Source organism: Daucus carota, chromosome 1 (assembly GCF_001625215.2).
Source record: "Daucus carota subsp. sativus chromosome 1, DH1 v3.0, whole genome shotgun sequence".
Taxonomy (NCBI): Eukaryota; Viridiplantae; Streptophyta; class Magnoliopsida; order Apiales; family Apiaceae; genus Daucus; species Daucus carota.
Window position 1 is genome coordinate 26,435,053 of NC_030381.2, and position 12,502 is coordinate 26,447,554.

At 35.3% G+C, this 12,502-nt stretch overlaps 4 protein-coding genes across 4 annotated transcripts; 1 reads left to right on the forward strand and 3 right to left on the reverse strand.

Annotated features, from left to right (window-relative positions):
- Window positions 1-800: 800 nt before the first annotated feature.
- On the reverse strand, window positions 801-2,203 carry LOC108220025 (purine permease 3-like). The gene is made up of 2 exons (XM_017393661.1): window positions 1,490-2,203; window positions 801-1,297 (listed from the first exon to the last, which is right to left on the reverse strand). The coding sequence occupies exons 1-2, from the start codon at window positions 2,201-2,203 to the stop codon at window positions 908-910; spliced, it is 1,104 nt and encodes a 367-aa protein (XP_017249150.1). The 3' UTR covers window positions 801-907.
- Window positions 2,204-3,473: 1,270 nt separating this feature from the next.
- Window positions 3,474-5,740, reverse strand: LOC108220032 (purine permease 3-like). Its single transcript, XM_017393674.2, has 3 exons — window positions 5,515-5,740; window positions 4,398-5,173; window positions 3,474-4,055 (listed from the first exon to the last, which is right to left on the reverse strand). The coding sequence occupies exons 2-3, from the start codon at window positions 5,145-5,147 to the stop codon at window positions 3,654-3,656; spliced, it is 1,152 nt and encodes a 383-aa protein (XP_017249163.1). The 5' UTR covers window positions 5,148-5,173; window positions 5,515-5,740; the 3' UTR covers window positions 3,474-3,653.
- Window positions 5,741-6,924: 1,184 nt separating this feature from the next.
- LOC108206272 (serine carboxypeptidase-like 12) lies at window positions 6,925-11,348 on the forward strand. The gene is made up of 14 exons (XM_017376554.2): window positions 6,925-7,149; window positions 7,220-7,365; window positions 7,799-7,875; window positions 8,645-8,767; window positions 8,867-8,969; window positions 9,056-9,093; window positions 9,361-9,459; window positions 9,547-9,633; window positions 9,721-9,864; window positions 10,390-10,461; window positions 10,524-10,645; window positions 10,717-10,830; window positions 10,936-10,981; window positions 11,098-11,348. The coding sequence occupies exons 1-14, from the start codon at window positions 7,004-7,006 to the stop codon at window positions 11,179-11,181; spliced, it is 1,401 nt and encodes a 466-aa protein (XP_017232043.1). The 5' UTR covers window positions 6,925-7,003; the 3' UTR covers window positions 11,182-11,348.
- Window positions 11,349-11,621: 273 nt separating this feature from the next.
- LOC108220042 (anther-specific proline-rich protein APG) lies at window positions 11,622-12,026 on the reverse strand. The gene has a single exon (XM_017393686.1). It carries the CDS (start codon window positions 12,024-12,026, stop codon window positions 11,622-11,624), a length of 405 nt encoding a protein of 134 aa, XP_017249175.1.
- Between the last annotated feature and the right edge of the window lie 476 nt (window positions 12,027-12,502).

Below are 12,502 nucleotides of genomic sequence, written 5' to 3' on the forward strand. Positions count from 1 at the left end.
TCCTGCTTTGTTGCAGGGGCAGTTGAAGTACAACTTTAAGGAGTTTCCCTTTTAATTATCTATTCGCGTAGGATGTAAAATAAAAATTGGAAGCTTATAATTTTGGATGTAAGAGATCTTTCTAACTAACTGGTGGTCAAGTACTCGAGATGTGTCTGGTTAAAAGTTTAGATAGTACCTGCTGCATAAACACTCAGATTGATACTGCAACAAAAAAATTAGGATCAAAATCTCTTTAATTGCCAACCACCTGTTACCCATCGGAAAAAAGAAAGCATCAAACTTTTTGAAATTAGCAAGAAAAACCTTTTAAATGAGAATATCTGTGATTTGTACATGAATAAGGAATTACAGTTACTGGCTCGTAGAGTTTGAATGTAGAATTGTTTGCACCAGAAAATGATTTACATTCGATATTCATAAGAAAGTTATTCTAAGCCCCAATCAATCTGCAAAAGTTAGTGAGCAATTGTTTCCTACCAAACCCCAAACTCAAATAGAGAATTCAAGCACTTTGAAAGGAACTCAACTCGAGATGATCTAAAAGTTTGATGTAAATGTTTACCAAACGGATGTAGTTTCATTGCTTTTTGTAATGCGCTTACTTTTTTTTCCATAATAATCATTACTAGGTTGGTAAATTTTCTAATGAAAATAAGTTTCATCTCTGATAAGGTTCTGGTGACACCAATAACTCTGATAAGTTTCTGGTGACACCAATAACCTCTTTGCCACTGGTGTTTTTTTTTTTTTTTTTTTTGGGGGGGGGGGGGGGTGTCGTAACAGTTTATGCTCTCGAATTCATGAACCATAATTTCAATAGATTCCAGAAATTTTCATAACTCATAATTAGCTACAGCTACTAGAAAAATAAAAAACTAACAAGACTACATTGTTTTCGCTAGTTTTACTTCTGCAATACTATCTGAGTAATATCCGTAAACTGATATTCATCTTGTGCAATACGCTCCAGTTCCTTTTCTTCGTGTTCTGCAATGCGTTTCTTTTCCTTGTCTTGTTTAGCCTCTTCATAGAAGTAGGATACAGAGCCCCAAAGAGCAAGAAAAAGAGATATTCCCTTTTCAGGTGTAAATTTCTCACCGAACATAAATACAGCCAGGATCTCAGAAACAGGTAGCAGAGCCGAAATTAGTATACCAGAGAGTATTGAGTTGTTGCAGAAAATCACTCCAATGGCTCCCAAGAAAAACAGCTGCCAAAGAAATGCATCTGCTGCTAGTACTAAATAATACATCGTTTGTCCAAGCTCAAAACTCGCAGCTTCTCTAGGGATCGCCTGCAAGAATAAGTCAATGCAATTAGTAACAAGTAGCTCTCCAATTCTTGATTTACATCTGATTTAAATAGCCTATAACAGTGAATTTAGGAAATCTGAACCTTTAGAAAAATACTTCACAAACTTTTTCAAGTCCATAATCTACTAAATACGTGCAAGTGAAGAAAATATTTAGTCGTGCTAGATACTGACCTGGAAATCATTATTGATTACCATCCCAACGACGCAGAGGATTGTAGCAGAAAGAGATATAATGATCTGCATCTCGATGACTAAAGAATAAGTGATGGTCTGTTTCGCTTTCTTATATATGAGCTCAACCGATGGCAAGACAAATCCATACAAAACTGCAACTCCTAGGGTCATCAGGAATCCAATCACATAAGTCCCTCTAGATTCATTTGTCGGAACATCAGAACCCGAATTAAATGCAAGAACTGCAGCTCCAGCAGTCAACAGAATAATAGCATTAATGTGTAAGAAAGTGAACTTCTGCTTCACTAGAATTCGGGCAAACAAGGCGGTAAACCCCAACTGGCTGGCCAATACAAGAGAGTAAGTGGAGACAGGAAGTTTAGAAACACCAGCAGCATCCATTAAATCATCTAGGCCAGTGAGAATGCCAATGACCACACAGTAAAAGGCAATCTTCCACGACGACATTGTCAGAAGTTTAGTCTCCGGACCATACTTCCTTCGACGATAGATGTAATAGACTAAATATGGAATGAAGAGAAAAGGGAAACCAGCTGTTTCTAAAGCACACATTAACCAGATTCTCTTCCCACCCTTGACAGAATAGAGGCGGTTCGTAATAGGAGCAATACAATTGCCTATTCCCAGCATCAAGCAGTTGATCACGAGTACTAGTAGTTTCATGTTTTTGCTCATTGCCTTTTCCTCCATCCTTGAAAGGCCGATCAGCTAGCGTACTCACTAATCGAAAATAATAGAGTTCAGCATACTGAATTTGCTGCAGAGCAGAATAAGAACAAATTGCGGAAAAACAAACAACGATAAATCTTCCGAATTACAGCAAAATACACCTCGACAAAAAAACCAAACAAGTTCGAATTCGATGCAACAAAGTTAACATAACAATGTAACACACTAAACCATAGAACAGATTGAGATCGAGATAGTACCTCAATGGATGATAATAGGAAGTACAGATTACTGTTATTCAGACCTTGTTATAAAAACACGAGATATGAAGAGATGTTGAAGTAACAACGATTGCATGGCATCAACATTATATATGTGCATGGAGAAGGGGACTTGGACTTGTATTCGAACTAGAATACTATGTTCCCGCTCTCTAGTCACAAATCCGAGAGTGATTATGAATTCTACCACCTAAGCATTATGGCATCATTGCCATGGAATTAACCCATCAATGATTTCCGAACTAGTTTTGACCAATCACATATCAATGCTAAATTTTTAACGCACTCAAATTCTTTTTCTAAATTTATATGACGTGGCAGATAAGTGAATTGTGATTGGGTGCTTAATGTATATAAAGGAGTCTCATTAATATTGGAGTAAATGAAGCCAATCAGACTTCATGGTTTGGAGAAAAAATTTGAAATAACTTTTTGGGTACATAACATTTCCCATATATTTATTATTTGACTCAAGAAGTATAATCAATGTACCCAGTGAATTTTAATTTATTTTTAACCAATTAAAAGTACCTAAAATTTAAATCAACCATATTAATTCTTTCGCAACTAAATTACAAACCAATCATATTAATTCTTTGACAACTTAATTTTAGACCAGTCATATTTAGAGAAAACAAGTTAATTTTACTCCACTCATATTTATTCTTTCAGAATTTAAATTTAAATCAATTATATTTACTCTTTTACTATCTTTCTATAAAAATTCTAACCAACACTTTAAATCTTAATCATATGTCGACGGTCGGTTATACTTTCACACGTGGCACTAGCAACCACGTGGCAACGTAGCGGCCGTTTTAGCGAGTTTTTGCAACTGGTAAAACTGACCATGTTGGTGGTCGGTTCTATGCCTTAAACACGATCAAACTGTCAAAACCGACCAGGTTAAAATTGACCACTATAAATGATCCGTTAAGTGGGTGCAAAACGTTACAAATTAAAACTTCTGAATGCAACCTGCAAAAGTTCTAACCAATAAGACCCAAATCGCAAAACGACCCAAAGATAGTTGTGCAAAGTATGATTTACTCCAAAATTTATAAACCTTTACAAAGTAAAAATAAAATAAAATACAACAATCTGACAACAATGTATTTATCCGATTTTTTGAAAAATGAGAGAGCCGACTAACAACCCTACCTTATTTTTGTTACTGTAATGCTGGAACACTATTTATCAAGCTTTACCTCCATGAACTCATCTTCTGGGGCGACACACTTCTGCTTCACATCTTGCAATATTTCTCCGGGCTGATCTCTGCTTTCAGCAGCGAGCTTCTTTTTCTTTTCTATTTGAATCTCTTCAAAGAAGTAAGATATAGAGCCCCAGCATGCAAGAAACAGTGACATTCCCTTTTCAACTGTGAACGACTCGTCGAAGAAAAATACAGCCAAGATTTCCGTGACAGGTAGCAGACCCGATATTAGTATACCGGAGAGCAAAGAGCTGTGACAAAATATGACTCCAACGGCCCCCAGGAAAAATAGTTGCCAAAGAAATGCATCTGCTATTAGTACTAAGTAGTACATGGCTTTGCCAATCTCGAAATTATCTGCCTCTCTGCCCATCGCCTGCATATTTAACAAGTATCATGATACCTTACCCACACTCAGCTAAAAGTATCAGATGATACGTGTTCAATTGTCAGACTTGCCAATATTTTAATTTTTTTACATATTTTTGACTTAATATAAGTGTCAAAGTGTTCATGACCATGTAAGCGTCTGACAAGGACACTTAAAGGAAATTGAAGAGTCCGGGTAATATAAGTATATTTTTTTTGTTTTTAGAAACTACAACATTATTTTCTGTTTTCTACTTTTTAGTTATCTAAATCCTAAAAAAGTTACTTATATCGTACTGATAAAAGTTACTTATATCGTGGTGGTAAAGAGTTTAGAAGAGATTCTGACCTGAAAATCTTTATTAATTAGCATCCCAATAACACAAAAGACAGTAGCAGCCAAAGCCATAACAAACTGCATCTCCATGACAAGAGAGTAAGTGATAGCTTGCTTAGCCTTTTGGTACAAGAGCTCTATTATTGGCAAAACAAATCCGTAAAGAATTGCAGCTCCAAGCGTCATTAGAAATCCCAAAATGTAGTCTCCTCTGGATTCACCCTCTGGCATATCCGAACCAGAATGAAATGCTAGGACTACAGCTCCAGCAGTCAATAATAAGATGGCATTAATATGTAAAAAAGTGAACTTCTGCTTGACGAGAACCCAGGCAAAGAAAGCCGTAAATCCTAATTGGCTGGCTAATACAAGCGAATAAGTAGAGACAGGAAGACGCGAAACACCAGCAGAGTCCATATAATCATCTGCACCAGTGAGAATACCAATGACTATACAAGGAAGAACGAGGGCAGGTGACATTGAAATGAATTTAGTTTCTGGACCTCCCTCTCTTCGACGATAAAGGTAAGAAATTGTCATTGGAATCAAGAGAAATGGGAAACCCGCGGTTTCCAGAGCACACATTAACCAAATTCTGTCTCCACCTTTGATAGAATAGAGGCGGTTCGTCATAGGAGCAAGGCAGTTGCCTATGCCTAACATCACACAGTTTGACACTAGCAGAAACTTTTTCATTCTTTTGCTCATGCCTTCTGCCTCTGGTCGAGGCGACCGGGTGCCTGAAACTACACCTTCCTCCATCCAGGTAAGGCTAGTTAATTCACTTGCTAAATCAGCAGTATAAAATGGATTAATTAGCACAAGGGATCCATAAATTTGCTACAAGATCATCAGATATTGAAGAAGCAAGAAATTGAATAATTTCTTTACAAGAGTCGGCAATAATTTTATAAATTTAATAAATCAATGTTCATAGAACACAAACGTCCTCAATAAAAATTCTGAAATGTTGCGAATATTTTACCTGCAGAATAGACAAGATCCAAACAAGAAACTAAAAGGAAAAAATCTATTGACAAACAGATATATTAACACATCCATGCATTCCTATATACAGACATTTATAAATTATGAGGCGAGAAATTTATGTCAATGGTTAGAAACCCACATTTCAGAATCGAAGACTAATCAAGATTCGAAAAGTTATCAACTTCCTTCCATTTACGAATAGAAATGCTGAAAAAAATGCTTGTCAGAAGAAGAATTTTGTACTCTTTATTTCTTAAGCATGAAATTTGATTCAAACATATGTATGTAACAGAAGCAAACACAGGTTACAGATACTACAGATGATTTCCTGTAATGTTCCCACTTTTTGTGTTTTTTGAATGGATGTGCTTTTTTTTAAACAAACCACTTTTCTTGTAACTTTGATACGTCCTAATCTTGTTCCTGGCCAAATTATCTCAATTTTACGGGTTAATATTTGAATAGATGATTCTACAGCTATTTTTATTTTTATTCTTCGTCAAATTTAGAGCGAATTTCATTAATATTTTGAAAGAAACTCAATCTAGACAACCCCTAGTCGATTTGCAACCAGATTGAAAAATAAATGAACAAAACTAAATAATTAGTAACTTTATTTCAGGATTGCTGAACTAACTGAATACAAATATTCTGAAAATTAAAAATAAAAATGAAGATAATGATTTTCCGAGCTATCTAGGCTTCATCACTCCTGAAAATAACAAATTCACAATTGACCTTTGCAGTAATTTCATGGATAGAGGATCCACTTACAAAAACTGAGGTTATAGGCTTTAAGTTATAAACATATTATTTTGTGAGAAGTGAGCATGTGACTTTCACTACCGTTCCAAACGCACCTTAAATATCAACCTGCTGCATACCAAATATAGATACACCAAAAGTGTCGTTGATGCGATATTTACAAATTTCCCATACACCGTAAAACTCATTTTCAACATAACCAACACATCGCATAAAGCAAAATTCATCGAACAAAGCGAGACACACAAACACACAAAAAACAACAACGAAAAAGACCGATGATTCTATTGTTATGGTACAAACGGTTATCATAAATAGAGGTTTCAATTGTTATACCACTGTATGTGTAATTATAACCCTCAATTATTATATTATAATATAATAGTATGCATCAAAATTTTGATTTCAATTACCATATTATAATATATATAATACATAGTATAAATAGATATAATTATATTTTTTCGATTAATTCTCTCTTCTTAACATTTTTTCCTATCACTATCTCCCACTACAATTTTTTTAATTTCACAAGTATTATTGTGGATTCAAAAATACCTTTCCATTTATTACATATATATAAATACTTAAGATGTAATATTGTTTCTAAAGTTCAGTATTTTACTATTTATCTTTTACATTTTTTGCCAATATTTATTTATTTGTTTCCATTATATAGTTTGCTTAAAAATCTTATTTAACCTTGAGGAAAACATTGAATGTAACCCACAAAAATATCTGGGGCTGATAAAGTTGCAATATTTAGAATATGAGGGCAAAGCACAGCCACTATTATATGGAGAGACAGATAGGGAAGTTAGAATATTGTTTTATGAAAATAGCAGCAGCCAAATCCAAGTGGAATGGGCAGTGTGTATAAAATGTATTTTCTGCTGCTTCTTATTGGAGTCCTGGCCTTTGTGTCAAACCAGGTGGTTGAAGACTCTCATTCAGCAGTTAAATTCCTCCCTGGTTTCAGAGGACCCCTTCCTTTTAATCTTCAGACTGGGTAAGGTACTGTGTGTGTTTTTTGGCTTGCATGCTGCTGTGTATGACAGAGGTATTTTTTGTATTGACAGGTATGTGGGGGTAGATGAATCAGAGGATGTGCAGTTGTTCTATTATTTTGTTGAGTCGGAGAGAAATCCGATGGTGGATCCTCTTATTCTGTGGTTGACAGGAGGCCCTGGTTGTTCTGGCTTCACTGCTCTTGCTAATGGAATAGGTATGTGTCTATGGCTTATTATTTGAAATGTATGACTTGTTAAGATGGCAAGTCTATTGTTATAATTTGACACCAAAAAGTAGTTTTTGGTACTAAAATAGAACTCATGCTCCAATGATTATGTGAACTACATTTGCATTTGACTGTACCACATTTAACTCCACGGATTTGTTTCTGGGCTCTTCCCAAAAGGCCTCATACTTATGGAGTTGTTCGGCTGCTTATATACAAGATAAATCTTCTTTTATCTTTTCGATGCGGGACTTGGGTTGACACCCACTCAACACAAACAACACATGACATTAAATTAATGCTATCCTAAACTAGGAGTTTCAAATTGCTTGTGCGCCCAACACTCTTGTTCTGTTATATCAATCTAGCTTATAATGCGTAGTGCCTGATATTATTATGTTCGGATAATGCATAATTGCAGGTCCACTATATTTTAGGGAAGAGAGGTACAATGGGACTTTGCCTACCCTGTATTCAAATCATAACACATGGACAAAGGTGTGTCTCTTTATGTAATAGTTTATATTTTCTTCCTCAAAATCTAGTGACATGAACTTGGGGGGGAATAATAAAACTTTTGGTTTGTGAATTAAATTTCTGATAATGTTTTTAATTCACGTTGTTAATTTACAGGATTTAGTAATTTAATGTTGTGTTTGGTTGGGTTGAATGGAATGGAATGAGTATAAATAAAAGAATGAGTGTAGGAGGGAGGACTTTGAAAAAAATGAGTGAGTGCAAATTTTGTATGATAAGATTTGGGTTGAAAATAGGTATGATAAGGAATGGAGCATTCCTTCACAAAATGGAGGGTTTGAGCTTTGGTTAAGGGTGATAGGAATGGAATGGTTAAGGGTGATAGGAATGGAATAGTTCAAATCTCATTCCCTTCCCTCCATTTTCAATCACCCCAACCAAACACATTAAGTTTTCATAGTCATGCTTGGTGCACTTTCTATCCGCCAAATCACAGTAGCAGGAGTCTTTTGTTAGATGGAGTTGCTCTAACCTCAGATGACCCTGAGAAGCGCAGGATTCAAATCCTGGAAATATCCTTGTTTATTTATGCAAGCCTGGAAAAAGCATTGTGCACTGACATTCAAATAAGTCATAAAACCTTCTTTCTTTCAAGATTGCATTTTACAATGTTGATATTGAATTTACAAATATTATAAATAAAATTGAAATGTTATAACTAATGCCTAATAGTATACATGCTTTTTTAATTTTTTAATGATATGAGACTGGCAATGCACATTGTTTGTAGATAGCTAGTATGATATTTTTGGACTTGCCAGTCGGTACTGGTTTCTCTTACGGAAGGACATCTGTAGCTTCTAGCTCCAATGACAGCCAAGCTTGTGCTCAAGCTGTCCAGTTCTTAAGGAAGGTAAGGAATCTATTTGTGGAAAGCTTGAGTCTTCTCTTATTAAAGAGTATATGAAAACTTCATTTACAAAGTATGCTTCCTGATAGAAATAGTTCACAGTGGTTACTTAGTCATCCTAAATTCCTTTCAAATCCCTTCTACGTTGGTGGAGACTCTTACGCGGGAATATTTGTTCCAATTGTCACTCAAATCATCTCAAATGGTAAGCCAGCTGCTTTATGCTTACTTAAAAGGGTCGTATGAATTCAGGAATATTTTCTAATAAATTATGTAACTATGTTAATGCAGAAAATGAAGCAGCTATTGAACCGTCTATTAATCTTAAGGTTTGTCGATATTAAAATATATTATGATATATTAATCTGTTTATAGAACTGATGAGACCAGCTGTGGTTAATAACTAAAAATTTGTGACTTAGAACTTAGAGTTGTAGCTGATATTTATCCACTTTGTATATTCCTTAAAATTAGTAGGTTTTCATAAATATAAAAGTTCTCTAATGGATGTGAAGAAAATTAAGCCTCAAATTTGTAGTTTTAACTGGAACCCATCCACAAACTTCCCAACATGTACTAAGGGAATGCAATTTCAGGGTTACCTAGCTGGAAATCCTTTAACATCTTATGCTGACTCAAACTTTTCAATCCTATTTTCACATGGAATGGGAATTATATCAGATGAACTATACGAGGTCAGTTCTATTTTACATGATCTCTAAATTCTTGGATAACTAACAGTGTCAAGAGCCTTTTAACAGTTTTACTGATTGGTTTATCAGTCACTGAGGAGAAGTTGTGGGCTCTATCATCAGAAATCAGATCCTGACAGTGCTGAATGTTCACAAAGTCTAGAGGTTTACGAGCAGGTTGCTATTCATGCAAGTTTTGTAGATATTTCCTTTTTTTGATTTTCAATTTTACTTGGTTATTCAATATTCATTATATATTCTCAGTGCACCAGTGGACTTAATCAGTACAATATTTTGGAGAAAAAATGTGACCGACATGAACCTCAGCTGCGCAGATCACTGTCTGTTGACAAAAGAGCTGCTATAGATAGATCTGGAGAGTCATCACTTTCTGCGTTGGAATGTCCTGTATGTCCTCCTTGATTTGTATTTTCCGTTGGCTTTTTTTCAAATTTAATTTGTAAAGAATGACTGGGCAACTGAGTTGGATTCAAGTAAAAGGAATTATTATGATTCGTAAACCATAAGTAGTGGACATGAACCAGTGTTATAAAAGCTGCAAGTCTATCTCATTAGCCCTTTCAAATAGCACCTGGGAAGAAAGAAGATGTAAGTCATGGGTGATAGGGTAAACCTAAACCAGTAAACTGGTGAACAAATATTTTAGAAGCTATTATCTCATTAAATAATCGTCGGTTCATTCTGCAGCAAGCTTTTATAAACTAGTTGAAGATCAAAACTATTGCAACTGAAATATAACAACCAACAAAATGAGGCGAAAAGAATTATATCTATGTACATTGTAGCATATATTTTTATTATAGCGGATCCATTTAAGATTTTTCTCACAACTGATGAAAATTCACTTACTTCCATCTGCCATCTAGCAGAAAATGAAGACATTAAAATTTTGCATAAACAATGATATTGCAGGTTGCTGCACTCTCGCTTTATGGTTACTGGTTTAATGATGAGAGTGTACAAGAAGCACTGCGTATCAGAAAGGTATTTACCATAGTACATTTCCAGTGAAAGAAGATAAAGTGTAAACAGCAACTTCTATACAGGGAACCATAGGCACCTGGGTAAGATGCAACCAGGACAATTTGGCATATGAAATTCTAATTACGGACGTTAAACCATATCATGCAAATCTCAGCACAAAGGGTTATAAATCTCTCATATTCAGGTAACTTCACACGATATATAGCACAAAATAGACCAAAAACTAAAGTGAACCTCGACTTTTGGTGATCACAGTGGTGACCATGATTTTATAATTCCATTTCAATCCACCCAAGCTTGGATAAGAAATCTAAACTACTCTATCATCGATGACTGGCGGCCGTGGATTGTAGATGGCCAATATGCCGGGTGAGTTTCACTTGTACATACAATATTCTATGCATCAATACTGAGGACACCTCAAAAATATAATTCATCCTCTATACCTGTCTTTCTTTCTTTTTGGCTTTGCAGTTACACAAGGACTTACTCCAACAAAATGACATTTGTTACTGTGAAGGTAAAACACTACTCTGCATTAGTCCATTCAATCAATACTTCAGATTCTTCTCAGTTGAGAATTACTTTCTCTTATCGTTTTTGATTATTATATTGTCTATTTTTTCTTGTTTCCAGGGAGGAGGTCACACAACTTCACAATACAATCCTCTAGAAACTTATGTTCTCTTTGAAAGATGGATATCAGACCAATCTCTGTAAACACTCTTCCGATACAAGTTTGTTTCAATAACTCAGATATGCTGATAAGGAATGTCTCCATGTTCATTGTATCAGATCATATTCTAATAATTCTCCTACTAAACATGAAATGCTCTATGTACTAAATATGTGTAAGATTTACTATGTTGATTCGTATTTTTCCATTCCATTTTGTAACAATGAATCTTTAATAATTCAACGAGTTTTCAGAAATAATAAAATTGGGCTCTCTGTTAACCAGAACTCTGAACTATCAACCTTAAACAAGCAAATAACTCCTCAAAATCATTAAAAATTGACTGCTTTAACGAAAAATGATCAAATGTTTATCAAAATCGCAGATAATTAAAAAAATCTCAATCAAATTCGTCTAAATAACAAGTAAGGAATTAAAAAAACTTCATGTAATTGACTGAGAAACACTAGCATGCAAAACAGACCTAAGCCATAAAACCAACAACAAAAGCCCCAAAACAGACCAATCCACCAGCCACTCTCTTCACTCCATCATTGCTTTCCGGGGCCGGGGCTTCAGCAGGCGGGGTCCATATCGACGGTGAAGGCTCAGGAGACTGCGCCCCTGGTGCACTTGCTTTCGGAGATTCAGCAGGGGTTGGAGCCAGATGCTGAACAGGGCCTGGTCCTGGTGCAGGAGGCGGAGATTTAACTGCTGGCACTGGAGCCTCAGCAGGAGCCTTGTCACCTGGAGAGGGGGCTGGACTATCGATACTCGAAGGCGGCTGAGGCACCGGAGAGAAAGGCGATGGGGCCGGAGAATCGGAGACCACTGATCTTAACAGGAGTGAGGCCAGCATCAGGATGATCACATTGTTGTAGGCTGCCATTTTCAGAAGAATTTCACAGAATGCAGAGAATGTTATGGACTCTATAAGATATGAGTTGTCAGGATTAGCAGCCTATAAATAACAATTTGATAAGTATTGATTGGGAATTTGTTAGTGTTTTCAACAGATTTTGAGATTTATGATGAAAACTGGTATTTTAGATACTTATCAGTATCCTCATAAAATCTTGTATGCTGGTATATTATTATTGTAATTTTATCTTTTTTCGAAAAGCAGAAAAAAGATACTGTATTTTAGAAGAAATGTGTATGGTGGGATCTTATGGAATAAAAGATTAGGCAAATTTTGCTAATAAAGTCATAAGAACTAGATGCCAGCTGGTTATCAGATTTTTATGGAGTAATATTCATTATAGATTTTTCAAAATCTCGGAGATTTTAACCAAATTTTGCCGATTACAACATATGATATACTACTGAGATGCTTCAAATTATGAAGGATTTTATATAAAAATT